Source organism: Crinia signifera, chromosome 2, assembly GCF_055691185.1.
Source record: "Crinia signifera chromosome 2, ASM5569118v1, whole genome shotgun sequence".
Taxonomy (NCBI): domain Eukaryota; kingdom Metazoa; phylum Chordata; class Amphibia; order Anura; family Myobatrachidae; genus Crinia; species Crinia signifera.
Genome location: NC_139218.1, coordinates 171,970,838 through 171,987,045, shown reverse-complemented (window position 1 = coordinate 171,987,045; position 16,208 = coordinate 171,970,838). Strand labels below are relative to the sequence as shown.

Below are 16,208 nucleotides of genomic sequence, written 5' to 3'. Positions count from 1 at the left end.
ATACCACTCGACTTTCACCGCTGCCTCCAGAGGGGTATCTGTTTTGGTGAGGAAAGGGATCCCGTTTTCAGTGGAGTCGGTGGTTGTAGACCCATATGGTCGATATGTGTTTTTAAAATGCAGGTTGGACACATTTGTATTCTTATTAATGTCTGTTTACATTCCTCCCCCATTTAACTATGAGGTGATGAAGAAGGTGGCGGAATATATGGCCCTCTCTCCAGATACCCCTGCTATGATCCTTGGTGATTTTGATAACGTTTTAGATCCACGAATTGACAGGTGGGGGTCAAACCCTGTTGGGGAAGGACAAAAATCTGGATTTTCTCAAATGGTCAGGGGGATGGGACTGAGGGATGTCTGGAGAGAGCGCCATCCGGAGGTGAAGGAATTTTCTTGTTTTTCTGGTTCACATGGTGTATTTTCGAGAATCGACATGGCCCTGGCCACTGTGGAATGTCTTCCCAAAATTTGTGGAGCCGTCTACAGGGCCAGGGGCATCTCGGACCATTCCCCCTTAGAAGTTACATTCGCCCCGGGAGGGCAAAGGGGGTATGTATATTGGCGTCTGAATACTTACTGGTTGTCCAGGCTAGGACCAGCTTCACGTCTAGAGGGGCTGTGGGAGGACTTTTTGGCCCTTAATGAGGGTTCAGCACCAACCGATACGGTGTGGGATGCATTTAAATCTTACATTAGGGGTTCCTTAATAAAGGAAATTGCTGGCCTGAAAGCTTCGTATAAGCAAGAGGAGCTAAGACTAGAACAAAAATGTAAACAGTTAGAATTGAAATATTTACAGGAAAAAACCAGTGATAGTAAAAAGGAATGGTTAGAGGCCCAAAAGTCCTGGAATATAAAGATGAAGGATAAAGTCATGCTAAAAGAAATATTCGTAACTCATCAAAAATATGTAACAGGGGATAGGCCCGGAAGTTTTATGGCCCACTTAGTAAAAGTAGAACAACCCCCCACAACTGTTCTGGAAATCCGGGACGAGATGGGAGCGGCGATTAGTTCAACCCCGGAAATTGTTCAGAGCTTTGTCCATTACTATCAAGCACTTTATAAATCTAAATTGGAAAGGTCCCCCGAGGAGATACAGGCCTATCTAGCCCAGGTGGCTCCGCTGAAATTATCAGTGGAACTTAAACATAAGTTAGATGCTCCGTTCACTCTGCAGGAGGTAGAACATGCAATTAGAACTATCCCCAGTGGGAAAGCTCCAGGCACAGACGGCATCCCCAGGATTTTTATAAAAAATACTCTGTTTTTTTCCTCTAGATTTTTGGGGCTTCTTAACAAAATGTATGAGGCAAAGAAATTGCCTCCTTCCATGTCTGAAGCGCTTATAATTAATCTCCCTAAGAAAGGTAAAGACCCAAGCCTGAGAGAATCCTATAGGCCCATTTCCCTCCTAACAAACGACGTTAAGATTTTGGCCAAACTCCTTGCCACTCGCTTGAATAATGCTATAGGACGTATAATTCACTCTGACCAAACAGGTTTCATACCAGGGAGGTCCTCTACATCCAATCTAAGAAGGCTGTATTGTCATCTACAGGCATGCCAGGATGGTAATGAGGCCCCTGGGGTGATATCATTAGACGCTGCTAAAGCGTTCGATACACTTGAGTGGGAGTTCCTTTGGAAAGCGCTGGAGTGGATAGGAATCGGACCAATCTTCATTAACTGGGTGAAAATACTATATTCAGATCCCAAAGCAAGAGTGATGGTAAACAGCTATGTCTCTCCTAGTTTCGCTATAAAGAGAGGCACACGCCAGGGCTGCCCATTATCACCGGCCCTTTTTGCTATTGCAATGGAGCCTTTGGCATGCAGAATTAGATCATGCACAGAGATTCAGGGTCTCATGGTTGGAGGGAAGGAGGACCGCATAGCACTATATGCGGATGATGTGTTACTGTTTGTACGAAACTTGGGGAGAGACATACCTGAGATTCTTAAAATAGTAAACCAGTTCGGGGAGTTCTCAGGGTTGAGGATAAATTGGAACAAATCCTGTATCCTACCCCTGGGTAACATAGCACCAACGGAGCAGCTCCCTGATATGTCTTTGGAAATAGTGGAGAGATTTCAATACCTAGGCATAGTCATCTCTAAAAACACAGCAGATTTTGTTAAGTTTAATATTAACCCCTTGATAGATTATATAAAAGCTAAGATTGGGTCATGGTCCAGACTGCCACTTTCAGTCACGGGTAGAGTCAACCTGGTAAAAATGGTGATACAGCCGAAATTGTTATATGTTATCCAGCACGCTCCATCTTACCTCCCCCGGAACTTGTTCCGGACAATTGAAGGTCTTATCTCATCCCTGGTCTGGAACAAAAAAAGGGTCCGGATCAGGCAGAAGGTTATGACCAGGTCCAAGACTGAAGGTGACCTGGCCTTGCCAGATTTCTGGCTATACTATCTGGCTACCCAGTTGGACTTTCTGGGGTCATGGATAAAAAAGGGGCAGGACACGGAGTTAATAGAAGCACTGGTTGAGCTAGTGTCCCCTGGTCATTTACCACTGCACCTTCTACTTTCAGGGAACAATCAGCATGATTGGCCCCCGATAGTCAAACAAGCCATAACAATTTGGAATAGGGTGGAGATTGTCTTGGGTAGCGGGGGACTGGACCCAGAAACACCCATACACAATGCCCGATGTTTAAAAGAACTGGTAGATTTACAGGTATACCAGGTATGGGGGATAAGGGGCCTGGTTGAAATTGGGCAGATGTATGACACAGCAGGGGTCCGGACGTTTTTGTCATTAAAAGATGAATTTAATTTACCCAATAACTTCCGTTACCGCTACTTCCAACTTAGGCACGCCCTGGGGGCTCAATTTAGATCTGGAAGCCCAATAATGGAGGAATCCTTAACCAAAAAATTCCTCAAGACGGCCAGGCCTAGGCATAGGATCGCCCAGTGTTATAAACTTCTCCTACAGGAATCTGGAAAAGACAACTTAGAAGTATTGAAAACTAAATGGGAGTCGGATCTGGGTGAGATTAAAATGGATGAATGGAAGGAAGCACTGGCCAATATACAGAAGGCAACGGGGCAGGTCAAATTCCAACAAATACAATTGTTTATTATTCACAGAACTTACCTAACCCCAGTTCGCATTCATAGGTTCGGGGGGAGGAACGACAGTACCTGTCCTAAGTGTAATAGGAATGAAGGGACCTTTTTCCATATGATATGGGCTTGTCCCACAGTAAAACATCTCTGGGACAAGGTAATCACGACCTTGGAAGGTATTGGGGTTCCTAAGTCGGCATGCACCCCTAAGTTATGCATATTATCTATACAGGGTGAACCAGATCTGGACAGGCCTCTATGGCTTTTGGTAATTATTCTATGTACCCTAGCCAAAATCTGTATCGCAAGGAAATGGATGGCAGAGGAGGGGCCTTCATTTGAGGCTTGGGTTAACCTTGTGAATAGTACAATGGACCATGAGAAATTTCTGCATCGGGTTAGGTCGACGGAGAGAAAGTTCCATCAGATCTGGGATGTATGGGTGAATTATAACGACCATTCTTAGGCGGATCGATGCAGCTACCTGTGAGATATGGGCTATACAGAAGGTTGTACTATGTCCTTTGTTCCAGGCCGGGGGTAGGGGGGTTATGGTAAACTTGTTCATGGGGATTTGGTGTGTATGTATTGTGGGTTGTGGTTGGGGAGACAATGAGGGGGGCCCAAACACTCGAAGAGGCAAAAAGGTCTTGAGTTAGATTAAAATTGAAGGTATTCTCTCTTGGATGTAGTTCGTAATTCATGTGGTTTAGGATTACATATGTATAGGTCCGATGACTAAGTGGGGTAGGGTTACAAGTAATAATTTTTTAAGTATAAATTTTTTCTTTACACTTGATATTTTTTAAGAGAATACATATTTTGGCAGGAGCACATAGCACTCGGGATGGATGGAATTTATATAGGTTTATGAAGTGCACTTTCCTCTCCTTTTTTTTTTTGAAACCAGTACACAATAAGGGTTCGTACCTCACATATTTTTTGATAGGAATATTTAACACTTGGGTTTGAAGGAATCTACATATATTTATTTATTTATTTTTTTCTCTCTCCTGACTAAAACCAGTACACAATAAGGGTTCGTGCCTCACATATTTTTTGATAGGAATATTTAACACTTGGGTTCGAAGGATTCTACATAGGTTTATGAAATGCACCCCCTCCCCCCTTTTTTTTTTTTTTTTTTTATATAAGCCAAGGATCGGCCCGCCCCCTCCCTGTCTCCCAGACCAATCTCACAAGGGTATTTATGTCTAAAGGGATTTTAATGTAGTTGCTCCTTGTCTGTGCGCGAGTCGCATATATTTGTATTGTTCTTTGTAAAAAATGAATAAAGAAAATTGAAATAAAAAAAAAAACCACAGCACTCTCCAAAAAAAAACAATTAAAAAAAACTGCTGAAAAAAAATTATATCAACCCTGTGCCAAAAATGCTGTTCAGTGATGTACGTCACTGATCAGCGCTCAACGGCCACAGGACACCCACAAAAGCACCGTGGGTGTAAAAACAATTAAAAAAAAAAAAACCACAGCACTCTCCAAAAAAAAAACTGCTGATGACTCAAAGGCAACAGAAATTTGATCAAAAAAAAAAAAAATTAGATCAACCCTGTGCCAAAAATGCTGATCAGTGATGTACATCACTGATCAGTGCTCAGCAGCCACAGGACACCCACAAAAGCACCGTGGGTGTAAAAACCAAACCCCACAGCACTCTCCAAAAAAAAAAAACTGCTGATCAGTGATGCAACACTGTGATGCAACACAGTGATGCAACACTGATTAGCAGTGAGGGGCAGCAGGCACACAACTGTGGGTGCAACCTGACAGGGTATATATAAAAAAAAAAAAACCTGCACCCCAAAAAAAGGTGCTGATCAGTTAGTTTATAGTGATCAGCACAAAAGGGGGGCAGCAGGGGGGAGCAGATACAAAATTATAGCACAAAATAATAGCACACAATTTAAATCTCTGCCACAATGACGCTGCTGCAGCAGCAGCAGCAACACAAGGAAGTCACACCAGGAGCTGGCAGCACGGATGCCACCAACGATCAGGTCAGTATAGGGCACAGATGGGCACGGAGACCGCTCTGCACGCTGTTCCTGACCGGAATGGCGGCTGCAGGGCTGTCTCCGTTATTTCATCTGAGGTGAAATGGCTGTGATTGGTCCGTCGGACCGACGGACCAATCACAGCCTTTTGGGGGCAGGTGGGGTGAGGTGGGGTGACACCAGTGTCACCCTTACACCCGGTGGTGATTGGTGCTGTACTTTACAGCACCAATCACCACCGATCCCTGTGTCACCGGTGAACGTTATTCGCCGGTACACAGAAAACGCTGTAATTGGCTGTTCACATTGAACAGCCAATCACAGCGATCGCCGAACGGGGGGGGGGGGGGTGTATCGCTGCCCCCCCGGGCAATGAGGGAAGATGTCTGCTGTCAGGGACAGCAGACATCGTCCCTCTGTCACCGCGTCTCTAGACGCGGTGGCACTTTAAAGTCATGACGTACATTTACGCCATGTGTCGGGAAGTACATCCCGGCCATGACGTAAACTTACGTCAAATGTCGGGAAGGGGTTAATATATGAGTGCTGTCACCTGAGTTGAAACACCCTTCTCGTCAATTACCTAGTTCCACACAGGTGATGGCAATCATACATTAAGAGGGAAGTCCAGGAACAGAGCATTGTGTACCGAATGTAATGGGTCATGTTGGAGGGTATGCACTAGGCGACTTTCAGCTGAAAATCGCTCAAATCAGCCGTTTGGATCGATTTTCAGCTGAAAGTCGCCTAGTGTGTATGGGCCTTTCATTTTTGTACCCCACTGTGTAAGAGATTTTCCTCTTTCATATAATTTTAAATTAAAGCATTTTTCACCTTTCAGTTGCACAAATTGTGAAACTGAGCAGCTGTGTGCAATGATACAATTTGTAGTGTCACATCCCCAGCAACTGAACTGGGGTAGATGTGGGAACATACTGTAAATACAAATCTTTCTTAAAATGTTTCTTTTTTTCTCATCTTCATAACAGCTGAATTATTAAATGAAACACTTTAAACGTGTGAGCAAAGAAAAAGTAAAAAAAAATTTTGTTTATGACTCACCGGACATGACTCGGAAACACGTGTTTGGTGCAGGTGGATAGTGAAAATTGCATGAGAACGTGAGCTCTGAGAATTCATTTGAGTGCTGGCAGTGGTACGGGAGAGTGCTCCTTCCTTAAGGAGCTGTAGAAGCTAAAAACAAAACAGTAATTAATAGAAAACACTAAACAAAGCACCTGCTTATATAAAAAGTGCAAGGACCCAAAAATCACAAAATACATTTGCCAATGTCTGTCAGTATCCTTGGAAATTAAATATTGACAGACATTGGCAAATGGACACAGTCTTTTTTACATTTTTTATGTTTATTAACTCATTCAAGGGATCAATGTACAATTGTGTATTTTTTACTAAATGTAATATATGTGATAATCATGTTTAAATAAATTTGTATTTTTATACAGCTAAATCTTTCAGTGTTTCTTGCGCTCTCTAGAGATATATATTCTGCTTGTTTCTTTTGTTAACAATATAGCAAACTCGACTACAGTCTTTCAGGAAAGAAAGCTTTCAGACAACTCATAAGTCAAAATAAAGTGTATTCCTATTGAGCTATTTTCTATTTATACATAAATTTAGTATGAGGATTGCGGTACTTCTGTAGTTTCACGGTGCCAGCATGGCGCCGTGCTACCTCCGGGTTCTACGCTCGCCACGAAATATGTCAAAAAAAGTAACTTAACTCCATGCCAACATGGATAGTTCATACCCCCACTATCCATGTTGGCATGGAGTTGGATTTTAAATAGCGTGGCGAGCGTAGCGAGCCACCGAGCCCGCAGCGTGGGCGAGCAAAGCGAGCCCCGCATACTGGCGCATACTGGCGCCGTGAAACTACAGAAGTACCAGGATTGCTTCTCTACTAATACCCTTTTCACACAGAAATTGAAATTCCCAGGAGAAGAGTTTCACCCGGGAATTTCATGAAATACACAGGTCCCTTTTCTGTGTGATCGGGGTCAATCTGCTAATGACAAGGGTTGGAGACCGGGTTGACTTTTTTGCACAGGCAAAAACCCAGAGTAAATTACCGGGTCTAAATTGTAGACCCGGAGATTTGCTCTTCTGTGTGAAGGGGGTCTGACAGCACACGCCAAACAACTTAGAGCTTCAAATGCCGGGGAATTGCTGTCTTGGCTGTCTGAAAGGAGTATTAGTGTACTATCACAAGGATCAAACCTAATAATTTGACCACACTTTTAGCAGAATGTTTGAGACATGTCTTAAATTATAATCAGTGCACCAAAGTATATGTATTTAGTATTTGATCCCATAAAACTTCATTATATCGTAACAAGCATTAATGCACGTGACAGTGAGAATGTGTACAGGCTCTTTCATTTACAATTTTTTTGTAACTAGAAGAGTTAGCATGCATTACCAGGCTATAAGAGCATCCATTGAAAGTGATATGCCCCATACACACTAGACGGCCCTGCCAGCGCCAATACTGGCAGCAGCGTGACCCAGCAAGCCAATTCCGGTCTGAAACATGACCGTCGTTCACATATACCTCCCTTGTCAGGTCGTTAATGACATGCGGTGGCGCACATCGTTAACGACATCCAGCATACACACTACAAGATAAAATAAAATATATCTTTCACTTTATCTTCTAGTGTGTATGGGGCTTAACAGTTCTGCTGTAGATTTGGACAACGATCAAACAGTTTGAGTAGCAGCAATAAGCAGATATGGGGATGCCAAAATTCCCTTTCACTTCTTGGGGAATTCAGGAAATGCCCTTCCCGGAGAGTGTGAAACAACAGCAATGTCAGATAGTAGTGCCATTTGACAGAATATGTATAACTGTTATTTGAAGATTACTTTTACTTTCAGAGCTGGTGACAGCATTTTTTTTTTTATTGACATTTTGTATCCTACGTGACTCCTCCTAAGAGGAGTCTTGCACCTTTACTTCATGTGCTGGCATTTGATTGGCATTTTAAAAAAAACATATCAAGGATATTTTTAATATAACACTGGAACAAGACAAATTAATCTTCAAATGTGTGTTGAACAAATGGTGGAAATTTATTTCACGGATGATATGCCCCACCCCAACCCACCCAAAAGCGGTGACTTCCCAGGGTGCCCTACGCCTTCAGGTAGAGGGCTAACATGGCCAAGCAGGTTGATACCAGCAACACGGAATCCCAACACCCCTTTTAAGCAACCAGCATCCAACAGAAGTCTCCTAACGCACATATTCCCTGAGATGATTCACTGTCTGGGGGCAGGAGGATTTGATTTGTGTAGTTCTTCTTACATATATTAGATCCAAAAGTACCTTGATGTTAATTCTACCTGTATATAGGGCCTTATTCTGGTTCATTCGCTCGGACGCAAATTTGCAAGGGGGACCGATGTTTTGCGTATGCGCATGCGCAGCAGCATTTCTGTGCATGTCTACACTCTTAGTGCGAACTCGGCAAGAAGTCTGGTTTGCTGAGTGCACATTCCCAGCCTTGCAAGCGGGGGGTGGAGAGGGGCATGGGGTGCTGGGCTGGTCCATTAGCATATGTGTACGCCCTGCGTTTCATGGGCATTCCCAGTAAACGATAGGCGTACATATGGTAATGCATTTGTGACGCACGTGCAGGGGACGGACAGCTGACATAGACGATGTCAGCTGCATATCCAATTACCTGCATTTCTTTGCTCATGTACGAGTGGTCTGGGCCACCCTTACATATGCGTGCGCCTTCGCCATCATTCGATGGTCACGACCATCGAAAGATGGGGAGGTTCCCAATGGCATTTGAATGGATGTTCATGTAAAACATCTGTTCGCAAGCCTTGTGAACGACTTCAGTGTGCTAATGGGTGGTGCGCTCAACATTCACAAGGCGGGGTTTAGGTCATTTGCAAGAATCCGTGCACGTGTCAGAGCGAATCAACCAGAATAAGGCCCATAGTGTACATAGGGTGAGATTTAATAGAATGAGAGATTCAGAAAGTGAGAGATTTGGGAAGAAATCTCCAGTTTTTTTAAAGTGCCAATCATTTACATTGCAAAACCAGTTTGATTTTGCAGTGTAAATGATTAGCGCTTTAAAAAACCTGGAGTTTTCTTCCCAAATCTCTCACTTTCTGAATCTCTCATCCTATTAAATCTCACCCATAGTGTGGTTACAGTTTACACGTATAATTACAGTGTATGTAATAATAGGCGAGCTTGCACATTGCTATTGTGTGCTTACTGTGTGATCCCAGAACCCATAGCATCCCTGGGGCACGTTGCAAAGCTGTTATAGCTGCCTTTCCAAAGGCGGAGATGAGCGATAGGTGAAAATAAAGCACATATGAACTGGGGGGCCCCACAATTTACAATTACAGTAATACTACTATTAATGTAATTTGTGTATGTATGGTATGGTATCTAGTACACAGGATATTTTGGGTTTGAAAATTATGAATTTATACCAAGAACACATAAAGATAGATCCCGGGTAAACTTATTCATAAAAGAAAGACTGGGCATGCAATGTAGGCATTTTTATAGATTTAGACATTTGGAGATTGCTGGTGATTAATAATATGTAGATCATGATCATAAACAGGATTGTGTTGCAAACATCCTTACTCACTTCTGTTTCCGAACTAACGCTTCGAGTACTTGCTCCACTAACATAAATACCACCACTTGTATCTTCATGGATCCGAATGTTAGATTTTCGATGCCGAGAGTCTGGGTCACGGGACACATCAAACAAATCCAGAATCTCTTCATTATATAACTAATCGAGAAATTAAAGATGAAGAAATGGGAGTCAAAAATATATAAGGTAATGGATAAAATATGTGGTGGAAAAAAAATTAAGATAGAAATTATGAATGTCAATGAGAGAGGTGGACAAGGAAGGAGAAAATTAGAGCAAAGATGTCCCTGTGGGGTAGATTTATTAAGCGCGGGGAAGTGATAAAGTGTCTGGTTTTTATCACCAGCCAATCAACTCCTACTGTACCTGTCATTTTTCAAACCAAGCCTGTAACTTCACAGCTGATTGGCCGGTGATAAAAACCAGACACTTTATCACTGCACCGATCTTAATAAATCTGCCCCTGAGTATCATTCATAGCCTTATATGTACAGTTACAATCTTGCCTACCTCTAGAAATTGTGCGCTGACTTTGAAGCTGGGCTCAGGCTGCTCATTGTCACAAGCTGCAGCTGTGCGTTCCTGGATTGTGCTGAAGAGTTGGTGGACAGCACGCGGTATTATACCGAGCTCTGTATCGCTGACCACAAGGTCAAATCCACTTCCCATTGTATGTGTCTTTCCTGCACCTGTCTGTAATAGTCAAAAGTGCATGAGCAATAGCAGTTTGAATGTAAAAAGAACAAAAAGACGCAGGATATAAAAAGACAGAGAGAACTTAGCAAAAAGACTGAAAAGAGTTACAACAGAAATTTAAATAAAAGAAGTACTGTAGAAACAAAATATAGAGAATATATTACACAGCAGAAATAAATAAGACACATAAAAACATAAATAAAGATACTTTAAACTGAATATTTGGGGTATGTACCTGACCATATGCCAAAACGGTTGCATTGTAGCCCTGGAAGCAACCCTCCACAAGGCCACGTACACAAATTTCGTAGACTTTCACCTGTTCAGTGTCCGTGTCAAACACATAATCATAAGTGAAGGCCTTGTCCTTACCCAGAAGTACCTGGGGTTCTCCAGGGTAAACCCATGTACATATATGACATCCTTCAACCTGTTCCTTACTGCTTTGAGGACGGATCCTACAATGGTAAATAAAAATAGTATTTAAAATGGCAGCAAGAAACATATTTATAAACAATTTATGCAAGTTTGAGTGGGAGATTTATCAAACCATCTAAAGAGATAAATTGGAGACATTTCCCTAGCAACCAATCAGTTTCTGTAATTTGCTAGATAAATTATAGCTAAAAGCTGATTGGTGCTATGGGCAATTTCTTCACTTTATCTCTTTTGAAGGTTTGATTTATTATGATAATGTTTCTAAAAAGCGCAAGGACTCCTGACGCATACAAAATGACACAATAAGTAAGAATAAAGCCTGTGATCACAGGGCGTCCCGGCTATTAAGCTAACCGGCATTCTTCATTACGATGGTTCTGCACACATTACAGGTGTACCATGATGCTTTGTTCTGAATGATCGTGCTAAGCAGGGCTTTGTCTATTTTTTTTTTTTTTTTTTTTTTCATATTAAATTTTATTGAGATTTTCAAATAAAAGACAGGGATTATTCATAAACAAAGCTGCACATAATACAATCGACTTTTTTTTTTTTTTTAAGGATGGTGGGGGGGGGGGGGAGGGAAAAGGGGGGGGGGAGGGATGTTTAGGGAAGGTACAAATACACATTAATATATTCTATTCACAGATGTCACATACAAATGGAAACTGCTTAGGGCTTATTTTATTTTTAAGGCAGCATTATGGCAATTAGGTTGTAGTAGGTAGTTAATTAAAGAGGCACCGAGAAGGACATCCCATAGGGAACTTATTTGAAGGGGGGAATCCATTAATCATTCTGGGCTGGGGAGTGGAGAGCTGAGGTGTCAGTGATTGGGCTATATCCTCTCGGAAGGCCCATAGTCTCTCTATACTCCGCCCATCTGCGCCACCTGAGGTGTACAGGAGTCGCCCTGGGAGGGTGCAGATCTCCCGCTGTTTCAAAAAGGAAGTGTCTATGAATCTTGTTAATGATCGTTTGGGGGGAAGGCGTTTCCGCCGACTTCCAAAGTTGGGCAATTGCGGCTTTGGTTGCTACCATTATGTGGCCCAATAAGTATGCGTCTCCCGGGTGAAGTGTCTCCGGGGGGATATGGAACAAAGCAGTTAGTGGGTTCCTAGGGATGTCCTGCTTGAGCACACAAGCGGTAAACAGGAAGATATCTCTCCACAATAACTCCAGTGCCGGGCACTCCCAAAATATGTGTAGGATATTCCCCCTCCCACCACAATTCCTCCAGCATGACGGGGACATGGAGGGCCAGAATTTATGTAAACGGGCCGGTGTGAGGTATGCCCTATGCATTAGCTTGTAATACATTTCTGCGTGGTTGACACATTTAGAAATTTTAAAGCAGGACTGGAATATCCGCCTCCATACCTCCTCCGTAAATGTGTCTGGGAGGTCTCTCTCCCACTGAATCTGCGAGGGGAACCTCTTATTTATGCTCGGGACCGACATATAATTATACCATTTGGAGATACCTCCTCTTGAATTAGTAGACTCAAAAAATGACTTCAGAAGGCCTGGAATTCCCTTCCTAGTAGAGGGTTTAGGTAGATTAACATTTAGCCAGTGTCTAATCTGTAGGAATTTGTAAAAGTCCTGCCTGGGGACAAGGTATGACTGCTGCAGTTGGGAGAATGACATTAAGATTCCATCCGCTATGAGATCTTGGACTGAGTTTAAGCCCAACCCGGCCCAAGACTGGATTGATAGGTCGGGAATTAGGGCAGCTATAGATTTCAATGTGAGTTGAGGGGAGGGAAGTTCGATATCCCCATCCTGGGCGACCAGTTTATGCCAAACTGATATGGTAGTGCGTGCTGCTTTTGGTAATATCATTGGAGGAAGGGGGGATAAGGCTGGGAGTCTAAGCAAATCCGGGAGAAGGAGGGGGTGCACAAGGGCCTTCTCTATCACCACCCAGGGCTTAGTTGGGGTTTCAAGGAGCCACTCCTTAGCCTGGCTTAGGAGACACGCGGTGTGGTATCTGACGAGATCTGGGCATCCAACTCCCCCCGCATCCTTAGGAAGGGCGAGAGTGGTTTTTGCTATCTTAGGTTTAGCACCTTTCCATATGTAGGTGGATAAGGTTTTGTTGAACTTATTAGATATGAAGGTGGGGAAGGGACGAGGGATGGTACGGAAAATATAGAGCAATTTGGGAAGTAGTACCATCTTTACTGCAGCAATGCGGCCCACCCAGGAGGTTTCTTGCATCATCCACTCCTTGGTCAGAGCTTCAAAAGCTTGTAGGAGAGGTAGATAGTTAATCTCCAGAATGTCGCATTCTCTAGCTAGGTTAATGCCCAGATACTTGATGGACTTGGTCTTCCATGCATATCTATAGTCATTTTTTAAGCGCGTAAGCACTACCTCCGATATGTCCATTGGGAAGGCCTCTGTTTTTGTGGTATTTAACTTATAATAAGATACCTTAGAGTAGGCCTCTAGTGTTTTGTGCAAATGGAATAAAGAAGAGGTTGGCTCCTCCAGACAAAGTAATACGTCGTCTGCGAACAGACTAATCTTGTGGGATATACCCCCAATAACAGGTCCCTGTATAAGTGCCTGGGAGCGGATAGCTTCTGCCAGGGGTTCAATCGCCAAGGCAAATATTAGCGGGGAGAGTGGGCATCCCTGGCGTGTGCCGTTAGTTATATCAAAGGACGAAGAGGAGCTGCCATTTGCTAATACTCTTGCTGATGGGAGGGAGTACAGGGCTAGGATGGAATGAAACATTCTCCCCCCGATTCCAAACTTCCGAAGGGTGGCACGTAGGTAATCCCAGTTTAGTCTATCAAAAGCCTTTTCGGCATCGAGCGATAGAACTAGGAGGGGCCGTTTCTGCCTCTGACAGTACTCCATGACATTAATAATTCTGCGCGTATTGTCAGGTGCCTGTCTGCCAACTATAAATCCAACTTGGTCTGAGTTGACCAGTTTGGGTAGCAGGGGAGCGATTCTGTTAGAAATTAGTTTTGCGTAAATTTTGACATCTACATTGAGAAGTGCTATCGGGCGATAATTCTGTACGTTAGTGGGTGTTTTACCTGGTTTGGGAATTGTTACGATGCGAGCCTCTAGCATCTCTTTAGGGAAGGCGGTGGCAGAGGAGGCCTCGTTAAACACTGGGACTAGGGTAGGGGCTAGTTTAGTTTTAAAAGTTTTGTAAAAGTTAGTGGGGAATCCGTCTGGCCCTGGGGCCTTGTCTGAGGGCAGCGCGTCTATGGCTAGTTCAACCTCCTCAACACTCCAAGGAGCATCCAGACGGGTACACTCATCGGAGTCCAGGGAGGGCAGGGATTGAGCTTGGAGGAACCTGTTGATCTCCGAAAGGGAGGGCTGATGTGTTTCTGGATCCTGCTTTAGGTTATACAGATTGGCATAATAGTTAGCAAAGGTCTCAGCGATATCAGAGGGATCCGATACCTTGGTCCCATTAGAGGTGTATATGGCTTGGATGCGAGTAGAAGCCCTGCGTCCCCTTAGTTTATGCGCTAGGAGTTTGTTTGCCCTATTGCCCAGTGTATAGAACTTTTGGTTCAGTTTATTAATATTACGCTGGACTTCCGCTAAGGTATGTAAGTTAACCCTGTCCCTGGCAGCTAATAATTGCTTGTACTTATCTCTGTTGGACGGGTCCGCTTTATGTGCACTCTCTAAACCTGCTAATTCAAGCTCCGCCTCTAGAAGATCTTTTTTATATTTTTTCTTAAGTCTAGAGGCCATCTGGATCGAGGTGCCGCGCATAACCGCCTTTAACGCACACCAGTGAACAAAGGTCGATGTGTCATCAGTACTATTTGTGTCCAGATATGTGTCAAGCGAAGACTGTAGGGCCTGGAGGGCCTCCTGCTGGTTTAGCAAGGATGGCCTCAGCCTCCAGGGGCCTGGTGGGATTCTATGCTTAGATACCTCCCAGTTGATCAACAAAGGGGAGTGGTCCGACCAGGTGGACGGCAGGATGTCTATCTTAGATACCGAGGGAATGGTCCATCTACTCACTAGAGCCAGATCTATACGCGAATAAGACTGATGTACATGTGAAAAGAAGGTGTAGTCCCTCATTGAGGGGTGTTTAACCCTCCATAGATCATAAAGTTCGAATTCTGCTAGGGTTTTACTAAGGTTAGGTAAGTTGTCTCTGTTCCTGTTGTGTCTAAATGTGCGTGGGAGTTTTGACTTATCTAAGAAGGGGTCAGGAACCGTATTAAAGTCTCCTAAGATCATTAAGGCCCCTTTAACCTGGGATTGCAGTGCGTTCAGAAATTTCCTAAGGAATTTCAACTGTTTAGTGTTTGGGGCATAGCAGGATGCAATAGTCACCTCTACTCCGTCTAGGTGACCGGTAAGGATCAGGTATCTCCCCTCAGGGTCGGCGCATTGGGAAAGTAAAACAAACGGGCAGTCTTTAGATATCAGGATAGCCACACCGGCTTTTTTGTTTGGGCCGTTGGCTCTATAACATACTGGGTATCTATGATCGGTGAATAGGGGGGGATTTTGCGCTTGGAAGTGGGTCTCCTGTAGAGCGACCACCTGCGCTCTTTTTTTGTGGAAGTAATTTAGTGCCAGTTTCCGTTTCTGGGGAGAATTTAGACCTTTTACATTTAATGATAACAGCTTAACCATAGTCCTGAGGGGGGAGATGCTGAACACGTTCTGTGGAACTGCCTAAATCAAGGAGGTCCCAAAGCAATATAAACAGTAGGTGCCTATTTCTGAATACAGTGTCTTTGTACTTAAGTTGGGTATGGGGGTAATAGGGGGGGGAAGAGGGGGTTAAGGGGTTGAAGTGATCCCCTTTGGGATCAATACCAGCCAACAATCGACTTTGGCTGGGTACCATCTCGAGTGGGGGGTAGCAGCCTGCTTCCCACCTCCCGGGGAGCAGAACAGTCAACTTCTAGTAGAATAAGGTTAAAGTTAAAGGCCAATCTCCCCCTATGGGGTGTAGTTAGGTTATTAATAACGGCCACAAAATGTGTTGTGGTAACATAAAACCGTATAACTGTATATCCAATCTCTAAGCTAACCATCTAAACATTAACATTAATACCAATACCAATGGGGAGCCTTAATGTAAGATAGGGAGTAGAGCTATGCTCGGGTTTCATTCAAGGCAGCCCGACAACAGTGTTTAGTTATAATGCATTGTAGCAAACAAGGAGTCCCGATAACAACCGTGAGAAGTATATATAGCAAGGGAGCTAAGATATGGTGAATACTGAGTCACACCTGGACAGCCCAATTTACCTCACCCCACTGTAGACCAGTCCTGCTGAAGTCG

The 16,208-nt window shown here is 43.7% G+C and overlaps 1 protein-coding gene across 6 annotated transcripts in view; it reads right to left on the bottom strand.

Annotated features, from left to right (window-relative positions):
* KIF21B (kinesin family member 21B) overlaps positions 1-16,208 on the bottom strand; it is a 714,596-nt gene that overhangs the window by 641,923 nt on the left and 56,465 nt on the right. For 3 of the 6 annotated variants that reach the window (XM_083173198.1, XM_083173196.1, XM_083173199.1), the window contains exons 2-5: positions 10,710-10,932; positions 10,289-10,471; positions 9,767-9,916; positions 6,177-6,308 (exon numbers count right to left, since the gene is read on the bottom strand). In XM_083173198.1, the coding sequence (XP_083029324.1) occupies positions 6,177-6,308; positions 9,767-9,916; positions 10,289-10,471; positions 10,710-10,932 (688 nt within the window). The remainder of the gene's footprint in view (positions 1-6,176; positions 6,309-9,766; positions 9,917-10,288; positions 10,472-10,709; positions 10,933-16,208) is intronic. The other 3 variants (XM_083173200.1, XM_083173201.1, XM_083173197.1) reach the window with 1 other exon arrangement.